This window comes from Salvelinus alpinus, chromosome 5 (assembly GCF_045679555.1).
Source record: "Salvelinus alpinus chromosome 5, SLU_Salpinus.1, whole genome shotgun sequence".
Lineage (NCBI taxonomy): Eukaryota > Metazoa > Chordata > Actinopteri > Salmoniformes > Salmonidae > Salvelinus > Salvelinus alpinus.
Genome location: NC_092090.1, coordinates 72,638,369 through 72,664,507, shown reverse-complemented (window position 1 = coordinate 72,664,507; position 26,139 = coordinate 72,638,369). Strand labels below are relative to the sequence as shown.

The 26,139-nt window shown below is 45.1% G+C and overlaps 1 protein-coding gene across 18 annotated transcripts in view; it reads left to right on the top strand.

Annotated features, from left to right (window-relative positions):
• LOC139576729 (ankyrin-1-like) overlaps positions 1-22,413 on the top strand; it is a 181,964-nt gene extending 159,551 nt beyond the window's left edge. For 7 of the 18 annotated variants that reach the window (XM_071403116.1, XM_071403114.1, XM_071403115.1 and 4 more), the window contains 7 exons: positions 338-493; positions 9,977-10,673; positions 11,012-11,384; positions 17,032-17,115; positions 18,404-18,547; positions 20,359-20,473; positions 22,345-22,413. In XM_071403116.1, the coding sequence (XP_071259217.1) occupies positions 338-493; positions 9,977-10,673; positions 11,012-11,384; positions 17,032-17,115; positions 18,404-18,547; positions 20,359-20,430 (1,526 nt within the window). In that variant the 3' untranslated portion in view covers positions 20,431-20,473; positions 22,345-22,413. Of the gene's footprint in view, positions 1-337; positions 494-9,509; positions 9,835-9,976; positions 10,674-11,011; positions 11,385-14,712; positions 15,540-17,031; positions 17,116-18,403; positions 18,548-20,358; positions 20,474-22,344 lie in introns of those variants that run through there. The other 11 variants (XM_071403124.1, XM_071403119.1, XM_071403118.1 and 8 more) reach the window with 11 other exon arrangements.
• The last annotated feature ends 3,726 nt before the right edge of the window (positions 22,414-26,139 follow it).

Genomic DNA, 26,139 nt, shown 5'->3' with positions numbered 1-26,139 from the left:
AGTGGATCCTTCCTGTGCATCCTCTTATCCTATATTCATAATCTCCACTCCGTACAGTCTTGCACTGGCTCTTGGATTTGCATGTGAGACTTGTCTACTCTATGCAGTACCTTATATTAACATTGTGTTAACTGTCGTTTTCTGGGTCAAACCTGGGTCTGTCAGGGTACTGGTAAACAATGTCATTATTCTCCTCATAATATCTTCCACTTCCTTGTCTGTTATTTAACGGTCCATTTCCCATTTTCCTGCCTCTCGTCTCTGTCTTCTTTCTCTCTATTCTTTTCTCCTCCCCCTTTCTCTGTCTCTCTTTCTCTCTTGTGGCTCCTATGTACAGTGGAGAGTTTGTACACAGCTCTGAAGAGCATTGACCGGATGGACATAGTAAACATGTTGGAGGGCCAGGGGCCACAGCCTGCAGGGAGGCAGGCCCGGGAGCCAAGCAGACACAGACACAACGAGAGCGACCACATCTCCCCCAGCCTGACCAATGGTAAGGCTTCTCCTCATCCCCATGCAGCCCTCTCCCACCCCCAACCACCATACCCTACCAGTTCTTCTCTCTCTCCTCCTCCTCCTCTGCTGCCACCATCACCATCCTGCCCCAATCCTCAGTCAAAGGCTGTCCTATATGCTATTGCCATAAACTTGAGATTTCGACAGATGTGAAACGCAGCACCTGGACCAGGGCTCAAGACACTCAGACAACTGCCTCTGTGGTGCCCCTCTAAAGCCTGACTCAGATATATTTTCTTGTTTGTGGTTGAGTACTATGTATCAATGACCTGTAGAGCCTTCAATCAGCATCACAACCTTGTCTAATAGTGCCAGCTACATTTTAGGATTCTCTCTCCACTGAAATGGCCGATGCAACTGCTATATGGATTTAAGCAAAATGAACGGAGCCTGCCAAAAAGAGTATAGATCGAAATAGAGATAATTCTTTGACATACACAAAAGTTTGTGGACACCTGCTCGTCGAACATCTCATTCCAAAATCATGGGCATAATTTAGGGTTGTATCCCCCCTTTGGTGCTATAACAGCCTCCACTGTTCTGGGAAGGCTTTTCAGTAGATGTTGGAACATTATGGCGGAAACTTGCTTCCATTCAGCCACAAAAGCATTAGTGAGGTCGGGTACTGATGTTGGGTGATTAGGCCTGGCTCGTAGTCGTCGTTCCAATTCATCCCAAAAGTGTTCAGGCAAGTTCTTCCACACCGATCTCGACAAACCATTTCAGTATGAACCTCGCTTTGTGCATGGGGCATTGTCATGCTGAAACAGGAAAGGGCCTTTCCCAAACTGTTGCCAGAAATTTGGAAGCACAGAACTGTCTAGAATGTTATTGTATGCTGTAGCGTTAAGATTTCCCTTCACTGGAACTAAGGGGCATACCTCGAACCATGAAAACAGCCATTTTTCCTCCTCCACCAAACTTTACAGTTGGTACTATGCATTCGGGCAGGTGGCGTTCTCCTGATATCCGCCAAACCCAGATTCGTCCGTTGGACGGCCAGATGGTGAAGCGTGATTCATCACTGCAGAGAACACATTTTCTCAGCTCCAGAGTACAATGGCGGTGAGCTTTACATTACTCTACCCAATGCTTGGCATTGCGCATGGTGATCTTAGGCTTGTGTGCGGCTGCTCGGCCATGGAAACCCATTTCATGAAGCTCTCGATGAACAGTTCTTGTGCTGACGTTGTTTCCAGCAGATGCAGTTTGGAACTCGGTAGTGAGTGTTGCAACCGAGGACAGATGATTTTGAAGTGCTATGCACATCAGCACTTGCCGGTCCCGTTCTGTGAGTTTGTGTGGCCTATCACTTCGCAGCTGAGACATTGTTGCTCCTAGACGTTTCCACTTCACAATAACAGCACTTACAGTTGACCAGGGCAGCTCTAGCAGGGCAGAAATTTGACGAACTGACTTGTTGGAAAGGTGGCATCCTATGACAGTGCCACGTTGAAAGTCACTGAGCTCTTCAGTAAGGCCATTCAACTGCCAATGTTTGTCTATGGAGATTGCAGGGCTGTGTGCTCGATATTATACACCTGTCAGCAACTGGTGTGCCTGAAATAGCCGAATCCACTAATATGAAAGGGTGTCCACATACTTTTATATATTCAATGTATTTAAAGATCAATTGGAACCTCAAGAAACATCTGTTTTCATGTGTGTTTGATGAAGTTGTTCGCAATAGGAAAGTTGATGATTTAAAAAGAAATAGATAAAATTACTGAAATGCTGTGTTAGTCAGCTGTATGGTGTGTTGTATGAGATTCTGTTCATGCTTGCCAAATGTATATTTTGTTAGATCTGTATTCAGTGCGTAAGTTACTACTGTGTCGTATCTGTGTATTTGACAGGTTTATGTTATTACATCCTATAAAGTACGATTTTGGCTATGAGTTCATGATGTTCGTCTTTATCCAACATGATTTAAACCACAAACTGCCTACATAGGCCATGTGAGATATCGTGCAGGATATTATGTGTCTGTAAAAAACAAGCATTTCCATACATGAATTCAGTCTGTAGTCTTTCCTTCAAGCATACTGCAGTTGGCTCTGCTTCCAGTGGTCATTTCTCAAACTTTGACTACTTTTACTCATGGTTTACTATTTTACACATGCATGATATACATCAGATTGACTCCAGTTTCACCACTGGGACTGGTGTAAAAAAAACTGCACTGGACTGACCATCACTGGAGTGCTGTGGCCTCTCTTCTGGGTCTGCTCTGTGCCCCACTATCTCATGTGTCATCACAGCAGGTGCCAGGTCCCCTCAGTGCAAACTGGAGCAATAACAGGTGATGTAACTCATGCATAGATATGACCATGATGGACAAAGGGACAAACGGGAGATGCTCAGTCAGATCACAGCTGCAGTGACTCTGATATCTAACACCTGTCCAGTCTGCCTCCCAAAGCTCTTTCTTCTGACGCTGTCTGTGTAACAAGGTGGTCACACTCTCACGGGACAATACCAACCTGATCTCTAGACATGGTATTGTTTATGTTTATTACAACAAGGATTTTCAAGAGATCTATGATTTATCTTTTGGAGTTATGAATGATAGTATGGCTGATAAGTTTGTTCCTGATTTTTCAGAGGATGTAGAACGTAGGTAGGCCAGTATTTGACATCAGGGAATGGTACAGAATGAGGATTCACTCTCTGACTGAATGTCAGTCTGGAAGGTGCTTACTCCCTTGGTGAAAACTCCCTTGGTCCCCTAATTAACCTTCACAATCAAATAAATTGAAAATTACAATAGATTCTGAAGTGGGAATCCAAGCCTGGAGACCGCAATTAGATTCCACATTCTATTTTTAACCCTGGTAGGATGCATGCAGCACTGTCTTCCTATATCTATAGGAACAAATGTTTTTTTATTCTACCATTTAGAATAGAAATTATGGAGAACTACATTCTTCTTACTGTACCTTTCAGTCGACCTGTTCTTGTCTTTTCCTTATTTTCATCATGTTTGGCTCTTAGTGATTTTGACATTCAATCCCCTTTCTTAACTCTAGTGGTTTGAGTCTAAGACGCATGATTTGCAACTCCGTAAAAGCAATGAGTTCCATTTAGTCATACTAGCGAGGCTCGGGAGGCCTGATCTGAATCCAGCTAGGCTTCTATAAGGGTAATGTTACCCTCTCTGCCTGTGTGTGCATGGGGCTGTATGAGTCTCTTCAGACCGGGGGTCGTTCCATTCGGTGCACTGTGTGTCCCTCTGGGATCCCCGTACTTGTTCCTTTTGAATCTCTGTCCCCTCTCTCTTTGTGTTTCTCTGGACATGTCATCTGCAGCCTGGCCGCCCTACTCTTCCTCCTTCTCACTCCTCCTCTCCGACCTCTGAACTCATGCCCTCCGACCTCATGTTGACCTCTGGCCCTCATCTTTATTTTGATGACCAGTTTTTTTTTTATAACTCTTTATTGTTGTGCTCTTGAAAATTCCACCTTTTTAACCGTCTGCTCTGTGACCAAACCTCCTCACACACTGTGTGCTCAGCACCCCCGGGAGAGGGAGGTGTCCCTTGTTCCATCACTCTCTCTGTCCATCTCTCTCTCTCTTTTCCTCCTCTCCCCATCTCTGTCTATCTCTCTTTTTCTCTGTGCATGTCTTTCTTTCTTCCTCTTTCTCTTTCTGTCCTCTTCCCTCCTATCTTCCCTCTCTGTTTCCCTCCCTGCCCCCCTGCCTGTCTGCATGTGCATGAGGCCCACTCTTGTCGTTCACCTCCTATATGCTTGCATGGAAGTATTGGAATGAAGATGTGTCAGAAGCAGTGGCCTGTGGGAGATGTAGTCTGGGAGCTGTTTATGCCTCTGAAACTTGTAGCTGCTTTAATATCAGACTGATATTGCATGGCATGCATGCTGGGGAATGACCCGACCGTTTAGTCTGCCTGTTTACATCCTCTACTGTATATTGTTCTCTGTGGGGGTAAAAAGGTCCTGAACCCGTTTTAACCATGTGTTTTGACTGCTCTGTTCATGTATGAATGTTGGGACATGTTGTTGATCAGTTGTTTGTGTGTATGTGTGTTTGTCCTGTGTCTTTGAGTCTCTCCAGAATTAGGGGATGTAGTATCTATGCCCTTTCTCTGTCACAACTCATATTTGCAGGGAGTGTGTTCATGTGACCCTTCCATTCAGTCTCTCTGTTCCATGTGTGTTGGTGTGTGAGTGTGTAAGTATATTTGTGTGTATACATGTCTGTGTTTTAAATTGTTGTCTTTTATGAGTGTCTTCAGTGTCTTCATTTGAGTATTTCACTGTGTCCCTTCTTCCAGTCGGTGTGTGATTGTGACTATCTTTCTGTGTATGTGAGCTTCAGCCAGTTTGTTAATATTTACAGTGTTTGTCTTTTTTACCAGGAGGGCCAGGCCACCACGTTCATTCCCCACGAACACCCTCCCTCATGCCCTCCTCTCTCTCTCTCTGTCACCGCCCCACCTCACCATTCAACTGACCATGGGAGTGATACCACCCACAGACACACACGCATAGAGAGAGAGAAGGACTGGCAACAAGACTGGATGGCAGAATCACACAAATGTTAGATGGTCTTTTAGATTGTCAGAGACACGAACAGACAATCTAAAACCATGTACAGTAGAACCATACAGTATTGATCACCAGGAGACACTATTGTCAGCTACCATAAGGGTTCAGATCATTCATACACAACCTTAAAAGGTGGTATTCCAAACAAATACCATGATATTTATGTGACATGAATCATCCTCACCCTACTGGCTAAAGAGTAATGTATACACGTTTAAAGAAAGCTCATCAGCTGGAAGTCTTAAACCTTGTGGAACTGTTAAGAGGTTTTATCTACTGGGGTTATGCATATTGAAGGATACTTGTTATGAAGGATGCATATTGAAGGATACTTGTTATGAAGGATGCATATTGAAAGATACTTGTTATGAAGGATGCATATTGAAGGATACTTGTTATGAAGGATGCATATTGAAGGATTCATGTTATGAAGGATGCATATTGAAGGATACTTGTTTTGTGAAGGATGCAAATTGAAGGATACTTGTTATGTGAAGGATGTAAATTGAAGGATACTTGTTATGAAGGATGCATATTGAAGGATACTTGTTATGAAGGATGCATATTGAAGGATACTTGTTATGAAGGATTCATATCGAAGGATACTTGTTATGAAGGATGCATATTGAAGGATGCTTGTTATGAAGGATGCATATTGAAGGATACTTGTTATGAAGGATGCATATTGAAGGATACTTGTTATGAAGGATGCGTATTGAAGGATGCTTGTTATGAAGGATGCATATTGAAAGATACTTGTTTTGTGAAGGATGCAAATTGAAGGATACTTGTTATGAAGGATGCATATTGAAAGATACTTGTTTTGTGAAGGATGCATTTTGAAAGATACTTGTTATGAAGGATGCATATTGAAAGATACTTGTTATGAAGGATGCATATTGAAGGATACTTGTTTTATGAAGGATGCAAATTGAAGGATACTTGTTATGAAGGATGCATGTTGAAGGATACTTGTTTTGTGAAGGATGCAAATTGAAGGATACTTGTTATGTGAAGGATGTAAATTGAAGGATACTTGTTATGAAGGATGCATATTGAAGGATACTTGTTATGAAGGATGCATATTGAATGATACTTGTTAAGAAGGATGCATATTGAAGGATACTTGTTTTGTGAAGGATGCAAATTGAAGGATACTTGTTATGTGAAGGATGCATATCGAAGGATACTTGTTATGAAGGATGCATATTGAAGGATACTTGTTATGAAGGATGCATATTGAAGGATACTTGTTATGAAGGATGTATATCGAAAGATACGTGTTATGATGGATACTTGTTATGTGAAGGATGTAAATTGAAGGATACTTGTTAAGAAGGATGCATATTGAAGGATACTTGTTATAAAGGATGCATATCGAAGGATACTTGTTATGAAGGATGCATATTGAAGGATACTTGTTATGAAGGATGCATATCGAAGGATGCTTGTTATGAAGGATGCATATTGAAGGATACTTGTTATGAAGGATGCATATTGAAGGATACTTGTTATGAAGGATGTATATCGAAAGATACTTGTTATGATGGATACTTGTTATGTGAAGGATGTAAATTGAAGGATACTTGTTATGAAGGATGCATATTGAAGGATACTTGTTATGAAGGATGTATATCGAAAGATACTTGTTATGATGGATACTTGTTATGTGAAGGATGTAAATTGAAGGATACTTGTTATGAAGGATGCATATTGAAGGATACTTGTTATGAAGGATGCATATTGAAGGATACTTGTTATGAAGGATGCATATTGAAGGATACTTGTTATGAAGGATGCATATCGAAGGATACTTGTTATGAAGGATGCATATCGAAGGATACTTGTTATGAAGGATGCATATTGAAGGATACTTGTTATGAAGGATGCATATCGAAGGATGCTTGTTATGAAGGATGCATATTGAAGGATACTTGTTATGAAGGATGCATATTGAAGATACTTGTTATGAAGGATGCATATCGAAGGATGCTTGTTATGAAGGATGCATATTGAAGGATACTTGTTATGAAGGATGTATATCGAAAGATACTTGTTATGATGGATACTTGTTATGAAGGATGCATATTGAAGGATGCTTGTTATGAAGGATGCATATTGAAGGATGCTTGTTATGAAGGATGCATATTGAAGGATGCTTTTTATGAAGGATGCATATTGAAGGATACTTGTTGTGAAGGATGCATATTGAAGGATACTTGTTATGAAGGATGCATATTGAAGGATACTTGTTATGAAGGATGCATATCGAAGGATGCTTGTTATGAAGGATGCATATTGAAGGATACTTGTTATGAAGGATGCATATTGAAGGATACTTGTTATGAAGGATGCATATCGAAGGATGCTTGTTATGAAGGATGCATATTGAAGGATACTTGTTATGAAGGATGTATATCGAAAGATACTTGTTATGATGGATACTTGTTACGAAGGATGCATATTGAAGGATGCTTGTTATGAAGGATGCATATCGAAGGATACTTGTTATGAAGGATGCATATCGAAGGATGCTTGTTATGAAGGATTCATATTGAAGGATGCTTTTTATGAAGGATGCATATTGAAGGATACTTGTTATGAAGGATGCATATTGAAGGATACTTGTTATGAAGGATGAATATCGAAAGATACTTGTTATGAAGGATGCATATCGAAGATACTTGTTATGAAGGATGCATATTGAAGGATACTTGTTATGAACGATGCATATTGAAGGATACTTGTTTATGAAGGATGCATATTGAAGGATACTTGTTATGTGTCCCACTAATATTTTAGTCATTTAGCAGACACTCTTATCCAGAGCAGCTAGGGTTAAGTGCCTTGCTAAAGGGCACATCAACCGACGTTTCACCTAGTCAGCTCGGGCATTTGAACCAGCAACCTTTCGGTTACTGGCCCAAAGCTCTTAACTGCTAGGCTACCTGCCACCCTAACGTAAATGTGTTTAACTTATGACCCACGTACACACAGTCCTCTGACCTTCTGAGTGGGATGTCGGAGAGGTTATGCTGTCATTTAAGGCTGAGAGATGAGAGGTCCAGGAGGCCAGCTGGTGTCACTAATACCCACTGTACATTCAGCATAACTTAGTGCCAACAATGACTCATGTTGCACCTCTCTCTCTCATGTATACACACACAAACATAGTGTTCTTCCGCCCGCTCGCACACACACGCATACGCAGTCCCGCACACACAGACACACACACACACACACAAATATACACTTCACCCCTCCCTCCACATCTCTCCTGTCTTTTCTACCTCTTGCTAAATCTATACTCTTCTCTCAGTTCATGCCAGTATGTAATCAATTCATTTCTACCACTTTATAGACTATATATCCATTCTTTACTGGGTTTATTTGTCTGATTCAAAATACTGTATCTTTATGTTACTCATGGTCATATCTATTCATTAGTATACATTCTTGGTAATGTATTAGCAGAGAAGTACAGTAGCTACTGCACAATAGTTTTTAAAGTTTTTTTATTTGTGGTATCTATAGCCATCTTGACCTTGAATTTGACATTTTATTTACTTGGCTATCTCTCAGGTCATTTCTCATACAGTAGCTATTAAGTACACCGTACTGAAATGTGAGTTAGTGTGGAAGAGAGCAGACTCAGAAAGCAGCTTTGGCACCGTCCACTTGTTCAGATGCTGTCTGTTGTGCTGACTGTATCTGGGTCTGCTCCATACTCCAGTCAACATGATGGTTGCATGTACACCTGCAGACAGTTTCCTAGTGGATAGTTTTTCTAGCATCTAAAGAGAACCTACCATGCTTACTGTACCACATCACTGCATGTTTAAAAGTCAAAGCTCTCCATGCTACCAGGCAAGAAATACATTTTTTCCAAATATAGGTGTTAGAGTGTTGTGTTGGAGTGACTTGAGTCAAAGGTTCATGGATCATACGTAGCAAATTCTCAAAGTTAGATTCCCTGTTGATATAAAAATGAGGTTTGGGGCAGCTATGCTTGCAGTGAGCTATAAGAAATGAAACTGTATATCATCATGTGTGTGTATGTGTGGTGTAAGTGTGTCTTTGTGTGTATTTCTGTGTATTGTGTATGTGGTTATGTTATTTGTTTTCTAAGGTTTGTAATGTAATGTCTGTGGTGGTGGGTGGGTGAAAGTGTGTGTGAGTGTGTTGAATAACGAGATTGCCTGCATGCATGCTGTTCAGCCTGACTAGAATATTTAACTTGCCTGGTTTTGTGTGTGTGTGTGTATGGGAGAGGTTGTGTGTGGGTGTAGGTAAGTCTGTGTGTGTATCGACATGTGTATGGCATGTGTATGTGTGTATAAGTGTGTGTCCCAGGCGGGCAGGTGTGTGTCCCAGCCCCAGGTTGGTTCGGGGCAGAGGCAGTAACTCCTGTCCCTCTACCTATAGGTGGCAGACAGTGGAGCAGCACCAGCCACCAGCAGACCTCTCTCTTTCTGTCTGGCTCTCTGTCTGGCTCTCTGTCTGGCTCTCTGTCTGGCTCTCTGTCTGGCTCTCTGTCTGGCTCTGGCTGTGTGTCTGCTGCTGCCTCCGCTGCTGCTCTCACTGTCAGTGCTGGCTGATCTGGCTTGATCTGGTTTGTCAACCCCCTCTCCCGAAGCCCCCCTTGCTCCCTCGCCCTTAGCTCCTTGCACCTCTTCTTCAGCTCCAACTGTCTGGCCCCTTCCTCTCCCCCTCTCTCCCCTTGCCCCCTGGGCTCCCCCTCTGCCATCTCCCCATGGCTGCCCTGCTCCTGGGCAGGGGCACATCCCCCCCCTGGGGTCCCTCCCGGGGCTGGTGGGGCAAGGTGGGGGGTGAGGCGTGGCGAAGCAAGGTGGGGGGCCCGTGTCAGTGTGCCTCTCTGTGTGTCGCTCCAGGTTACGGGGTATTGCAGGAGGAGCTGCTCTCCCCTCCTTCCATGCAGTACAGCCTGCCCTCCCCGCTAGGCAACGAGCCCTACTGGCAGGAGGTCTCCAGTCTGGAGTGTGCTCCCATGGCCATCACAGAGGAGGACACACTCATGGAGATGTCCGATGTGCAGGTGTGGCCCTCGGGCAACATCCCCTCCCTAGTGGCCGTGGAGGACTCCTCACTGGAGTGCAGCAATGCTGACGACTCGGAGGGGCTGCTGGGGCTGCCGTACGGGAGCCTGGGCCGGCCGGGCAGTAGGGCTAGCGGAGAGGGAGGGGGGCTGAGTGGCTCCATGGAGCTGGTGGAAGACAACTCAGAGATGGGGGCTGTTGACTCGTTCAGCACCGCCACCCCTGCCACCCCTGCTTCGTTCAGCACAGCCACCCCTGCCACCCCTTCTTCGTTCGGAGGCACCATCGCCGCCATGTTATACAACGTTAAAGGTCTGGAGAAGGGTCAAGGGTCAAAAGTCGTGAAGTCAGAGGCAGCAGCGGTCAGAGGCAACTTGGCAGGTGGAGATGGAGCTGGAGTTGAAGGAGGAAGAGGAGGAGGGACAGGCTCAGAGGAAGGGCTTTCTCTTGTTGCAGGACAACAGCAGCGAGTGCACACCCGGCTGAGCAAGTCGCCCGGTCTGAGCCGCGTGGCTGATCGTAATGGAGACAGGTGAGTGTGTCCTCAGACCTAAGTCAGTCAGCAGCTCAGCTGGACACAGCACTGGCCAGACAGGGGGTAGTCCAGACACTCACCTCTGAGACTGAGCCTTAGGACACTTCAATGTTGCCATGTTTCCTAACCTAATAATACAATATTTAGTTTTAGTAACAGAGTGTCTATGAAGGACTATTAGTCAGCTTTTGTTTGACACACACATTTGACACACATTGGCCTCTCTCTGCTCCTTTCACTCTTTTGTCTCTTCTCCTCTCACTTGTCCTCTCTCTCCACCTCTCTTCATCTCTCTCCTCCTTTCTTCTATTCTCACTCATCCTCTGCCTCCTTAGGTCCAGTGGTGGCAGCAGTGGTAGTAGAGGCAGTGGCGGAGGTGGTGGCTCTTTACTGTCCTATCTACAGGAGCAGTCGGGTCCAGGTTGGCAACCTATCACTGACCACACTCAGGCCTGGTTGGGTTCACAGACAACAAAACCCAGGCAGGCCATGGACTCAATGATGTCATCAGTGCGCGCTGCCATGGATGTGGACCCCAGCCAGTCCCGCGTGTCCCAGGAGGCCTTGCTTCAGCCGGTGCGGGACATGGGGCACTCTGAGCTCCTGCGTGGGCACTTCAGGGGCACCCAGCCGTTTGAGAAGGGCCTGGGGTTCCCTCACAGGGTGCCAGAGCTGCAGACCTGGGACGACGTATGCCTGAGGCAGCAGGTGAGTGGGAAACCCATCTTATTATTGGGGTGGCAGGTAGCCTAGCGGTTAAGAGCGTTGGGCCAAACAATAACCGAAAGGTTGCTGGTTCAAATCCCCAAGCCGGCTAGGTTTAAAATCTGTAGATGTGCCCTTCCTAAGATGGCGCCGAAGAATATGGCTGACATTTTACATTCTCCCAACCAATTGTGCTATTTTGTTATTTTTTTTGTGGTTTGTGTAACTTATTTTTTTACTTATTGTGTACGTAATGTTGCTGCTACCGTTTCTCATGACCGAAAATACTTCTGGACATCAGAAAAGCGATTACTCACCTCGAACTGGAAGAAACTTTTCCTTTAACGAGCCCGACAAGAAGGATATCCTGCTTTCACTGGAACAGGCCCAGATCCACGCCTTTTGCGTGAGGAAAAGACGCGGGGGAAGGGGACGCAGATCGGGGATCCTTCTGAGAAGCCGGAGGCGAGCGCGTAAACTCCCAACGTGCATTCGTTAGAAAATAAAATTGATGACCTACTATTAAGATTATCCTACCAACGGGACATTAACAACTGTAACATCTTATGTTTCACCGAGACGTGGCTGAACGAAAAAACAGACAATATAGAGCTGGCGGGATTTTCCATTCACCGGCAGAACAGAGACGCTACCTCTGGTAAGACGAGGGGTGTGTGTGTGTGTATTTTCGCAAGTAACAGCTGGTGCGCGATGTCTAATATTAAAGAAGTCTCAAGGTATTGCTCGCCTGAGGTAGAATACCTTATGATAAGCTGTAGACCACACTATCTACCAAGATACAGTTCTCATCTGTATTATTCGTAGCCGTCTATTTACCACCACAAAGCGAAGCTGGCACTAAGACCGCTCTCAACCAACTCTATAAGGCCATCTAAAAAGAAGAAAATGCTCACCCAGAAGCGGTGCTCCTAGTGGTCGGGGACTTTAATGCAGGCAAACTTAAATCGGTTTTACCAAATTTGACGCGAGGCTACCAGACGAGCTAAATGCCTTTTATGCTCGCTTCAAGGCAAGCAACACTGAAGCATGCACGGGAGCACCAGCTGTTCTGGATGGCTGTGTGATAACTCTCTCGGTAGCCGATGTGAACAAAACCTTTAAACAGGTCAACATTTACAAAGCCACTGGGCCAGACGGATTACCAGGACGTGTACTCAAAGCATGCGCGGACCAACTGTCAAGTGTCTTCACTGACATTTTCAACCTCTCCCTGACCGAGTCTGTAATACCTACATGTTTCAAGCAGTCCCTGTGCCCAAGGAAGCGAAAGTAACCTGCCTAAATTATTACCGCCCCGTGGCACTCACGTCGGTAGCCATGAAATGCTTTGAAAGGCTGGTCATAGCTCACATCAACAGCATCCTCACGGACACCCTAGACCCACTCCAATTCGCATACCGCCCCAACAGATCCACAGATGACGCAAGCTCAATCGCACTCCACACCGCCCTTTCTCACCTGGACAAAAGGAACACCTACTGTATGTGAGAATGCTGTTCATCGACTACAGCTCAGCGTTCAACACCATAGTGCCCACGAAACACCTCCCTCTGCAACTGGATCGTTGACTTCCTGACGGGCCGCCCCCAGGTGGTAAGAGTAGGCAACATCACGTCTGCCACGCTGATCCTTAACAATGAGGCCCCTCAGGGGTGTGTACTTAGTCCCCTCCTGTATTCCCTGCTCACCCACGGCCAAACACTGCATGGCCAAACACGACTCCAACATCATCATTAAGTTTGCTGACGACACAACAGTGGTAGGCCTGATCACCGACAACGATGAGACGGCCTATAGAGAGGAGGTCAGAGACCTGGCAGTGTGGTGCCAGGACAACAACCTCTCCCTCAATGTGAACAAGACAAAGGAGCTGATCATGGACTACAGAAAAAGGCGGGCCGAACAGGCCCCCATTAACATCGACGGGGCTGTAGTGGAGCGGGTCGAGAGTTTCAAGTTCCTTGGTGTCCACATCACCAACGAACTATCATGGTCCAAACATACCAAGACAGTTGTGAAGAGGGCACGACAAAACCTTTTCCCCCTCAGGAGACTGAAAAGATTTTGCATGGACCCCCAGATCCTCAAAAGGTTCTACAACTGCACCATCGAGAGCATCCTGACCGGTTGCATCACAGCCTGGCTCCTCAACAGCTTCTACCCCCAAGCAATTAGACTGCTGAACAATTCATAAAAATTGCCACCAGACAATTTACATTGACCCCCCCTGTACACTGCTGCTACTCGCTGTTTGTTTGTTACCTATGCATAGTCACTTCACCCCCACCTGCGTGTGCAGATTACTAGCCTGTTCCCCTGCACACTGACTAGGTACCGGTGCCCCCTGTACATAGCCTCATTATTGTTATTCTTATTGTGTTACTTTTTATTATTACTTTTTATTTTAGCCTACTTGGTAAAATATTTTCTTCTTCTTGAGCTGCGCTGTTGGTTAAGGGCTTGTAAGTAAGCATTTCACGGTAAAGTCTACGCTTGTTGTATTCAGCGCATGTGACAAATAAAGTTTGATTTGATTTGAGTAAGGCACTTAACACTAATTGCTCCTGTAAGTGGATTTGGATTTGGATAAGAGTGTCTCCTAAATGACTAAAATGTAAATGCTGTACAGTAGGACTTGTATGACTACAGTCCAAACCCAGTGACAGAAGGCTATAACTGAATTAGATTATACTGTATGTACCATAATCCCACTATCCTCTCCTCTCACACACATGCACATACAAACAGAAGGCCCAAGAAGGGCACAAACAGCCTGTCAAGCCAAAAATAGCAGCCCCTGTCACCAGATCCCCAATCCCAGCCCACCACACGTGGCATCTAGCATTCTGGCACTGCACCAGAGCACCCCAAAGGACAGCTCAATTTTGCGACGCAGTGAGAGGGAAAAAGGGGCTGTTTCAGTCTCTGTGGGCTATCCCTGGAAGGAAGTTATATTGGGACTGCCAGGTTATATTGGGACTGCCAGTGTGTTGGAACAGTAAGAACAGACTACAATGTTGCCCATAGAGAATAAGTAATATAATAATATAAGTGTAGAAGTATAGTGTATGGTTGTGTGTACCAGAGTATAGTATGATTACCTGAGGGAATATACTATGAGTACCCGAGGGAGTATAGTATGATTACCTGAGGGAGTTACTATGAGTACCCGAGGGAGTATAGTATGATTACCTGAGGGAGTATACTATGAGTACCTGAGGGAGTATACAATGATTACCTGAGCGAGTATACTGTAGTGTGATTACCTGAGGGAAGCCTGTTGGTCAGGTTGCAAGTCTGTTATTCTCACTCTCAGCCTCTCAGCCTGACAGAGCAGAGCTCCTCTCTGGAGCAGCCAGAAGTATTTAAAGACTACAGATCACATGGCTGGGAGACAGAGAGGGACCGAGGGGTGAAGGGTGAGAGGGTTGTTTTTGAAAGCACGGAGGGGAGAGAGAGAGAGCGAAGGAACGAAAGAGAGAGAGAGGGAGAGGAAATAGAAGCCTCCCGAGGTTGCAGCCGCCTAGATTTGATGTCATGGGTCAGCCATTCCTACTGACCAGCTGACAGACGGAGAGAGAGAGGGAGACAGAGCCAGAGAAAGAAGGAACGGGGTCTAGTGGAGTAGAGCTTGTTGAAGAAGGGACACAAACGGAGGGAGAGAAAGAAGGACAAGACGCCAGCCCTGTTGAGAGGAGAGAAGGCCTGAGGGTGCAGCTGCTGCCCCAGAAAAACGGAGAGAAGGGTCGTGGATAGTCGGCGAGAGCCTGCACAGACGTGTGTGTGTTAGTGTCTGTGTTAGTGTGTGTGGGTGGGCGTGTAGTTGGGTGTGTGAGAGTGGGTGTGTCGTGCGCTCCACTGGGTTGCTGGGTTGCTTTGAGAGTTTGCAGAGGTAGAAGCTTGGAGGGGCTGTGAGTGATGTGGGCCCTGGTGACTGAGCTGCTCTTCAGCTTTGTGCTGCTGGCCTTCCTGGTGATCAGCGGTCAGAATGTGATGCATATAGCCAGCGGCTCCCTGCGCTCTGTGCTCACCTATGTGCACGCTGCGCTGGACCGTGAGCTGGGCGAGGCCGAGGGCATGGCCGACGAAGAGGAGAACGTCACCACCCGCGTGGTCCGCCGCAGGGTCATTCTCAAGGTACCCAACCGAGAAGGGAGGGGGGAGAGGATGAGAGAGAGAATTGACTGGCAATGGAACAAAATAATGAAGGAGAGTGTAGCAAACAGTGAGGTGGAAAGCAGATGGTTGCAGTGTGCGTGCGCGTGTGCATGTGGGTGTGTGCGTGTGTATTTGTAAAGCTCAGAGGTGATTTAATGTTTGGCTGTGACAAGGGGAAATGTTCGTCAGGGTCGAGGCGAGTGGAGAAGGTGGAGAGATACCTATTTCTGCTTGTTTACCGCATTAACTTCTGACAATGCAATTTATCCGTAATGGCATCAGTAATGAAAGTAATGTTGTTAATTGTAGAATTTTAACTCACACATACAGTATGCTGACTTGTGCATAGATGATGAATATACAGGATGCATGATAGAACTACTCTGCAACAACAACATTAGTTTTAAAGTATTTTCAAGCAACTGTCTGGATCATATTGTTCATACCGTATTCCACCAGGTGAGATAGAATAGTAACAGAGGGAGGTAAGGACAAAACTAAGAATGGTCAAACCATAGACCTACAGTTGAGACCCATTTAGACTGTAGATATATATACTGTACAGGCCTTATACGTGCTGTGACCATAGACCTACAGTTGAGACCCATTTAGACTGTAGATACACTGTGCAGACCTTGTACGTGCTGTTGAGCTGTGAATGGTGTTTAAACCTATGAACTCAGTCTCTAATCTCTCTACCATCTTCATGGTCCTATTCTAACCCCTCCCTCCAGCCCTCTCCTGGTCTCAACACCTTTAATAACTCTAACAACTCCTTCCTCTATGGATTGTGGGGGATAGGGCAGGCTTCAGCCATGGCGCTGTGTTCAATAGTTTCAACTGCGGGACCTTTTGATCTTATAAATAACTGTACTGGCGCCTCCAATGTTATTAGGAGTAATAGTTGTATTATCATGAACCTCATCAACTCTGATTGTATTAGTGCTAACACCACAGCAGTCCCATTAGTGATCCCCTGACCAGTTACTATCTCCATGTACGTATGCATCTCTCTCTCTCTCTCTCTCTCTCTCTATCTGTCTCTCTCTCTCTCCCTCTCTCTGGTTTGGGGTTGGTGACAGTGGCTAAATGATGAGACTCACTCTGGGGGGCTATTTTAAAGTGCTCTAGATTCCAGCACTGTTTTCGTTCTGTATGCTGACTCCTGGTTTTCTCTCTGAGTCGTTCCCCAATTCATACTTACAAACTCATAGGTGTGACATTAATGTCTGTGCAAAAGTTGTTGGCCAATCAAGTATTTGGATCCAATCTTTCTGGTAGTATTGACTGGTCCCTTTTGTAATGTTAATGTAGAGTATGTGGGTTTGGACTCCTTACTGTATAAGTGTGTGCTGTTGATGCGTTTGCCATTAATCTATGAGCAGATGTGTGTGGCGGTACAGTATACCAGGTGTATTTCAGTATGACAGTATTGTTTAGTGATGTTCAGTACATGTTGTCTGTCCCGTAGGGTGATGAGGCCAAGGATCTCCCAGGGGAACAAGTGAGCGAGGAGCAGTTCACAGACGAGCACGGAAACATCGTCACCAAGAAGGTCAGATATCTATCCCAGCATGCCTCTCTCTACTCTACAGCCCTGCACTGTGGCCTATCTACCAGTTCTCCCCTGTTAATATTCATGTTCAACTCACTACACTCATCCTCATAGAAATGATTATTAAATTGATAATCAAGAACCATCACATTCATCATCATGCCTTGATTTATTCCAATGTCATGACTGTAATCACGACATGGGAAAATGATCCCTGTCATGCTCTCACAGGTGTCACAGTCATGTTTAGTTGCTGTATGAAAGGTTGTGGGTGGTATATTTAGTAAGGATGGGGTTTAAAGGTTGTGGGTGGTATATTTAGTAAGGATGGGGTTTAAAGGTTGTGGGTGGTATATTTAGTAAGGATGGGGTTTAAAGGTTGTGGGTGGTAAATTTAGTAAGGATGGAGTTTAAAGGTTGTGGGTGGTAGATTTAGTAAGGATGGGGTTTAAAGGTTGTGGGTGGTAGATTTAGTAAGGATGGGGTTTAAAGGTTGTGGGTGGTATATTTAGTAAGGATGGGGTTTAAAGGTTGTGGGTGGTATATTTAGTAAGGATGGGGTTTAATGGTTGTGGGTGGTAGATTTAGTAAGGATGGGGTTTAAAGGTTGTGGGTGGTAGATTTAATAAGGATGGGGTTTAAAGGTTGTGGGTGGTAGATTTAGTAAGGATGGGGTTTAAAGGTTGTGGGTGGTATATTTAATAAGGATGGGGTTGAAAGGTTGTGGGTGGCAGATTTAATAAGGATGGGGTTGAAAGGTTGTGGGTGGTAGATTTAATAAGGATGGGGTTTAAAGGTTGTGGGTTGTAGATTAAATAAGGATGGGGTTGAAAGGTTGTGGTTGGTAGATTTAGTAAGGATGGGGTTGAAAGGTTGTGGGTGGTAGATTTAGTAAGGATGGGGTTGAAAGGTTGTGGGTGGTAGATTTAGTAAGGATGGGGTTGATAAGGATACATATAACCAGGACAGTGTTTAATAATGAACATTATGTTCCTTAATGGTACACAGGGAGGTACACAGAGAACCCAATAGAGTACCAATCTCTCCTTCTTAAGCTCTCTTTCCCACCACCCTCTCTCATCCTCTCATCCTCCTCTCCCTCCTCCCCTGTGTGTGTGTGTGTGTGTGTGTGTGTGTGTGTGTGTGTGTGTGTGTGTGTGTGTGTGTGTGTGTGTGTGTGTGTGTGTGTGTGTGTGTGTGTGTGTGTGTGTGTGTGTGTGTGTGTGCGTGCGTGCGTGCGTGCGTGCGTGCGTGCGTGCGTGCGTGCGTGCGTGCACACGCGGTGCAGATTGTACGGAAGGTGGTGCGCAGGGGGAAGGGCTCAGGTGACGCGGGGGGTCAGGAGCGGTCAGTGAGCGTGGATGGCTCTCTGCAGGATGAGCTGGAGGCTGAGGCGGAGCAGTTCATGAACTACGCCGTCCTGAGCAGCAAGGTGGGCCACTGACCTGCATCAGCCAGGCCACACTCACCTGGGCTACTGTACAAGAGGCTGAGACTCTAAACAAACTCATTCATCTGTCATAAATAGAGCATTGATTCACAGTTAAAGTGGAGTGAGACTAACTGGACCATACAGGGCCCATCAGGGTCAATCTGTAAACGTCCCTGAATTTATATAGGGACTCAATGTAGCAATCAACCACTAGAGAAGATGACAAGGGTGTAGCTGGGAACTAGGAACTCTTTACTGTGCTGGGATCAGCAGTATAGATTCCTCTGTTAGTCCAAAGTAGACCACAGTGGGCTAAACCTGCATGGACTGTGGCGTGTGAATGGGATGTGTGTGTGTTTGTCATTTAGATCAACCTATGTTGCCATTCCCCAACCTCCTAGCTACAAAGAAACTGAAAAAAATATTGATTGTGTGAGTGTCCTCATGCTGTACTTTGTATCCAACTTGCAAGCATTACTCATCTGTGCTTCATTTCCCCCATCATGTCCATCATCTCCATCCTGACCTGCATGTAGGACCATCCAAAATGTCCACAACTGCATCCTGCTCTGATAGCTTGCACTATCTCTCTGCGTTGGCTGAAACAACAAACTAATGCTTCCAGGTTTCATAACAGCAGTCAGTTCTGATATCTGCTCTGTCTCCAGTCAGTACATAGATGGATGGCTCTTTCTCTCCAGTTGATATGAATGTCTGGGTGTTGGCTGGTTGCTCTTGATGTGCTAATGTAATGAGGTCCATTCTCTCCCCTTCAGTAACCCACATTGACTGACTGTCTATCTGTCTTCTCTGCCCACCTCCATTCAAAGTCTCTATAGTCCATTAACTGTGACTGTGTGCTCCCTCCAAACTGCAGTACTCTATTCCATGTCAATGTTTCTGATGCTTCTCTCTTTTCTATTTTCCTGTCTGTTTTTCCAACCCCCACCCCATCTCTCTTGGCTTGGCTGTCTTTCCATTATCTGTCCTCTCTTGAATTGTCTCCTTTCCTCTCCTTTTCTTGTCTTCCCGTCAACTCTCTCGCTTCGCTCATTACCTCAATTGTCACTTTTAACCTCTTCTCCTCTCCACCCTTGTCTCTTCATACACCTCTTCACCTCGTCCATATCTTTCACCTCTCACACACTGTGCCACTGCTCCCTCTCCCTCCTCCATCTCTCCCTCTCTCCTGATCCCCTCTCCCTACTCTCTCCCTCTCTCCTGATCCCCTCTCCCTACTCTCTCCCTCTCTCCTGATCCCCTCTCCCTACTCTCTCCCTCTCTCCTGATCCCCTCTCCCTACTCTCTCCCTCTCTCCTGATTCCCTCTCTGTCCTCCACATCTTTTTGTTTTCCTACTAATTCTCCCTCACTTCTACTTCCACCTCTCCCTCCTACTCTCATCCTCTCCTCCACATGTCTCTGTCCCTCCTCTCCCTCCTACTCTCATCCTCTCCTCCACCTGTCTCTGTCCCTCCTCTCCCTCCTACTCTCATCCTCTCCTCCACCTGTCTCTGTCCCTCCTCTCCCTCCTACTCTCATCCTCTCCTCCACCTGTCTCTGTCCCTCCTCTCCCTCATACTCTCATCCTCTCCTCCACCTGTCTCTGTCCCTCCTCTCCCTCCTACTCTCATCCTCTTCTCTACCTGTCTCTGTCCCTCCTCTCCCTCCTACTCTCATCCTCTCCTCCACCTGTCTCTGTCCCTCCTCTCCCTCCTAATCTCATCCTCTCCTCCACCCGTCTCTGTCCCTCCTCTCCTTTACCTCCGCCCCTGGCTCGCCCCTTGCTCCCCCCCACCCTCCCTGATGTAGCCTGATATTGTGGATGTGAAGAAGGGTGCTCAGATAGTGAAATGTGCCAGTCTGCGGAGAGTAAAGCAGTGAGGGAAGCATGCAGACAGAGTGGCAGAGCGACATGTCCCCGCAGGTACGGGACTGACTGACCCACTGAGACCTCTCACCTGGGTTCGGGCTCCTCCATTTAATCCTACCTCTCTGTCTGGATTAAACAGGCCTGATGTTGTTACAGTAATTCAGTACTAATGACATTTAGCTAATTGTAGCACTGCAGTGCAGAGTGACATTTGATGTGGCTTGAACTATATCATTGGCATTTGATGCAACTACTGTGCATTAATATGTTACTGTATGAATGTGGGGTGGCATTGATTTAGTAGATTCAGATGTAATATTAAAACTAAGTCTAGTTGAGCGGTAACGCTCTCAACTCTGTACTACACATATCCCCCGGCAACAGAGGTATGAGTCCCGAACCGACCATTCCTGTCTATGCCCTTAAACATTCCTCTCTTTGTCCTCTTCATCGCCTATCTCCCCCTATCTACTTCTAGATGTTCTATCAGAAAATAATGAAATAGGAAAGGTTGACCGGACCTCCTGATCTTCTTACCCAGATGCCTCTTTACATATGGCTTTATAAGATAGTATATTTGTGTGTAGTGTTTTGCTGTAGATGAGTATCAGTGTGTCAAGTACAGTTGGATGTATAGGACATGCAGTATGTTTATGTTAGTGCTGACTGTTGTACCTATTACAGATGGCATTGCATGTGGCACACTATCAAAGGGTGCTGGGGATCCAGCATGTTTTCATAGGTCAAAGTTGACAGGCCAGTTGTTCTTTCAAATTAAACTATCTGGAGCAACTGTGCGTGTGCGTGTGCGTGTGCGTGTGTGCGTGTGTGCGTGCGTGCCTGCGTGCGTGTGTGCGTGTGCTTATAAACAGACCAGTGACTTGTTAAAATAACATACTTGACTGACAATGCACAGCACTTTCTTAAAGTAGGAGAAATAGAGCGCCCCAGAGCAGTAGATACTGTATACTCTGAGTATACGAAACATTAAGGACACCCGCTCTTTCCATGGCAGAGACTGACCAGGTGAAAGGTATGATCTCTTATTGATGTCACTTGTTAAATCCACTTCAATCCATGTAGATGAAAGGGAGGAGACAGGGTAGCCTTCCTGCCGTCATATGACCTAGTGGCCTCATGGGGAGAATGTTATTAATATTTTTCATAATTAATAGACAGGAGAAAAAAATTACACAGAAAAACCGGTTTCTACAGTTTTGTTATGTGATGTATATAAAGTGTAATATCGGGATGCAAACTTATAATTGAATACATTTAAACTCCATAGCTGGCACAGTAGATGTCTTCTTTTTTTCAAGACCATACATATGTGTGTGAGGTGTATACTTTTGTTTCAAATAGGATTTGTTTAAGACTACCAAAAATCACTCTGTGTGACCCTGATTTAACCCACTGCAGTAAAAGGTTAAAGAGGGGGTTTTAAGCCTTGAGACGATTGAGACAGGAATTGTGTATGTGTGCCATTCAGAGGGTGAATGGGCAAGACAAAATATTTAAGTGCCTTTGAACAGAGTATGTTAGTAGGTGCCAGGCGCACCGGTTTGTGTCAAGAACTGCAACGCTGCTGGGTTTTTCACGCTCAACAGGTGTCCCTAATGTTTTGTATACTCAGTGTATAAGACTCTGGTATCTAGAGTCCCCTATTTCCATGCTTGAAAGGAAGGTTGCGGTAAATTTTCTCTTTATCCAAGGACAGTTGTAAGACAAGCTCTGACCGTGTTTTGGCTGTGTATGTGTATGTATTTATAGACAGGTATGCCTACTCACATTTACTGATTCGTCTGTGGGTTCTTGATTTCTGCACCCTGCATGCCGATCCAACAGAACTGTTTGGTCTGATTCTCTACACACTGATGGGAACCTTGTCCTTGCTCCATATAAACCTCTGTTCTCTTTCCCTCCAGGATTTGAGCCCCACACCAAAACGATCCTACTTAGACACATGACCGGCGGCAGGTGACAGGAGGAATGAAGAGGAGGAGAATAATGGAGAGAAAAGAAGAGAGATTGGAACGAACAAAACACTAACTTCATAATAACAACAACCACCACGGCAAAGCCGATGATCACGAGAACGAAGTGGATTTACTCGTAGTTTTCTTACCTTTTTAAAAAAAGAAACAATCCAAAAACGTCAACTACTAGGCTAGGAGCATGATTTCGTATAAAACAAAAAGCAAACACAGACAACAAAAAAATAGCAACCAAAACGTGCTTCCTGTTATATGTATCAGCATGAATGACTGCTGGCGCATGGCCTGTCTTTAACTACAGTACTAGGGGTTGTGGGGGGGGGGGGGGGGGATCACTCCTGTATGGGATAGGAGGTCATGTTGGGGTGTAGGGCAAGGTGAATATGTCATACGTCCCTTTTCTAAAGAAACAGGGCAGTGTTTGTTTGTGAAACTTCTGAAAAGGGAGACTGTCAAAATACTCCGAATTATCTCTAGGCAACAGGTCACTCTCCCTCCCTGTCACACTGAACAGACTCTTCCAGCAAAAAAATATATGAAATACATCACAGGCTGGTTTCAGCCCTTCACTGTCCCACTCCAGTAGCCTACACTTAGGATATTGGTGTTGTACATTCTATCTGCACTGAAATGCTACGTGACTGAGTGTTACCTGTGTTTTATGTCACCATAACCCTATGTGATGCTAATGATGCTGCTGTTTCAGACACCTAAACTATTCTTCTGCTCTGGTGTTCTTGTTTGGTTAACTCTATGGGTATATGTTCTATATATCTTGAGATCTGGTGGGTATGAGAACAAACAAAACAAACATTTGTGTCCATTTTTGTGTGTCCGGTTATTTGTTATTTTTGTGATTTTCATGTGCTGCCTCCCTTTGCTGTCGTCATCTCACCTAGAGGGCATTATTGGCTTCAGAGACGTTTCACGGTTCTTTGTGTTTTAGAAAGAGGAGGTTCTGTGTTGACTTTCCTCCCCAACCCCACAACCAACCTCCCTGGAGTGGATTGTGTGTTTCCAGGGTGAATGTAATTGGAGTAAAGGCTGGAGCAATCATGAGAACGTTGGATAGACCTTTCGCCTACCCTGCTATATGTGTGCAGCTATAGTCCAGTTTGTCTGGCGGATCCTGTCACCACCATCTGTTGTATGTATGCAGCCCACCCACCTCATTCATCTATACACCCCATCCTCCCTGCACTGCACACTCTGCCCTGCCTCCCTCCACTCCCTCAGCCTTTCAGTGTAGATGCAGCACTCCTGTTCTGTCCCTCTCAATGTGGATATTATGTAGCAGTTCTATTCTTTACCAGCAGGGGTCAGAGTCCCCCTAATTAACGTAGCATCTCCCCTCTGGTGTGTCTTTGTCACACAGCAACAGATTGTCAGTCTGATATCACAGGATATATCCAAGAGGGTTTACAGATCATCTCAGCATCTACCCGTCATTCGATAAGGGTAAAGAAGTAACTTCACCACTACAGGTAATAATGTAGCACTGGTTAAGCTGGTTACATGTGATAGTCAGTCAGGGAGAGGTAGGTATCTACAGAGATTTGAAAGTGTTGGGATTGTAAGTGTTGCTTGTTTTGTTGGCAACTCTCAGACAACCAGCCACCAATCACTGTGATAAGAAACTGTAATACTGACCCACAACTGTGAGCCCACACAACCCCACCAAAAACCTGTCTCCTTTCCTCTCGCCCCTCTCCTGATGTCTGTACACCCCTACCCATTTTCCCATCAGAAATGTATTGTCTGGTGTTTGTTTACAGGAAAGCAATAATATTGGTCGAAAGAGTAGGTCTTAATGTGTGTATGTGTGTGTGGGGGGGGGGGGGGGGGGGGGGGGTATAGGCGTTCTAACTACTTTTACCTTAGATGTACTGTCTGATTAGGAGAGATGCCAGAGCCCCAATAAGCCTGCTATCCACTTGACCTGCATGGAACATAAATCACTTCCATGTTGGTTGCACAAAGTAGACAAAGGAGACAAGTTAGTGGACTGAGTTACTGGTTTGCATTATTGGAGAGTTGGTTTCTTCAAATGTTTTTTTCCCAGTCCCAACAGTGTTTGGTTTGAAGGTTGGGTGGCAAGGAATAGCCATTCCCTGAGGTTTATGCAAGCCATCCAAAAGTGTCCACTCATTGTTCTTTTAAGCCTTAATGGCATTCATATTTAATTCTAAGGAGAAATTCTAAAGTGTGCGTGCGTGTGTGTGTGTGTATGCGAGCGTGTGTGTGTGTGTGTGTAATGAGTCCACTGATTGTAAGTACAATTGAGACTGACAGAGATTGACAAATGACAGTGCAGGGTTGAGGGCGGTGAATTGGCATGGGTGTGAAGGTGATATGACACTATTGGTGGACATTAAACCGAGGCTCTCCGGTCCCTAACCTGATTTAAACATGGTTTCCAGTAGTGTTACCTCAGAACAGTATACCATACTACATCATGTAGATCAGATGTAATGCTGTACATCCTCTTGGCATTGTATCGTAACGGATCTTGATACATTACATTGCTCATATCGGAGGAAAACTTGTGTCTCAAACACTCCAGAGAGTATATGAACGAACCCTCTGCAATAATAATACTCAGACATTGAAATTAGTCTCCAGTCCAGGCCCATGGTTTATCAGCCTCTGTAGCCACAGGTAATGAATGTAAGGTTCTGTACATATTAGTTGACTAGGTAGGCTAGACGCCAGACTGTTTAGCCTATCTATTGAACTCAGGATCTGTTGTTGTTTAAGAAACGGTATAACACTGAACACATATGAATAGATATGTCGTCCATATAACCCATCCATGCATAATCAGAACGAGGGAACGAGCAAGAGAAAGAGAACACATATAAAACTCAAGTTGTTGTTTTGAGACATTTGATCATCTATCCCCTCCCTCTGCACCATTAAAACATATCATGTTTATGATCACACCTTGACTGGGTCAAAGCTACGGGGGCAACAGAAAGAGGAATGGTGAAGCACCTCCATGTGACTGGTTAAGGTTGGCTCAGTAAGAGCTTAAGGAAAACCAGACATACATACGTTATACATTCATTATGCTTCTTAGTTTGGTTTCTGTATCTGGTCGTTTGTGTGTACACAGTGTAGGCCTACAGTCTTTAAGTCTGGATGTAATGGGGTTGGGGCTGGAGACTTGTGGAGGTGGTAGACAGGGAAAGCAGACTGGGCGATGAAGATCTATGGTTGTAGAGGGTTAGTTAGACAACTCTCTGAGACAACATAGTGGCTTCACTGGCTAGGCTGGGGTTTTTTATGGTATTTTTCCTCAACACCGCCCACCCCCATTCCATCCCCGCTCCCTAAAACCAAAAAGAGATTGAGCCAGTTCTAAGGATTCCTTCTACACAGTGACAGGCTGAGTGGAGTCAAGGAGAGGGAGGACTCGATAGAGCTTCAGACCATGGAGGTGACGACATAAACCAAGTTCATGCAAAAATATTAACTGTTGCAAAAACTAGAGAACACATGTATACTCGTTTAAAATGGATTGAAGACATTATTCATGCAATAGCATATTACTCAATACTAAGGAATGCACCTGCGCACATGCACAGAAAATGTTTTTAATATAAATGAATATGTATAAAATATACGGAAATATATATTTACTTAGAATGCTATGCACCCTTACTTGTCAGTGGGATTATAGTTATTTTATGGATGTACTTTTAGCATCATAGCTACCAAGAGACT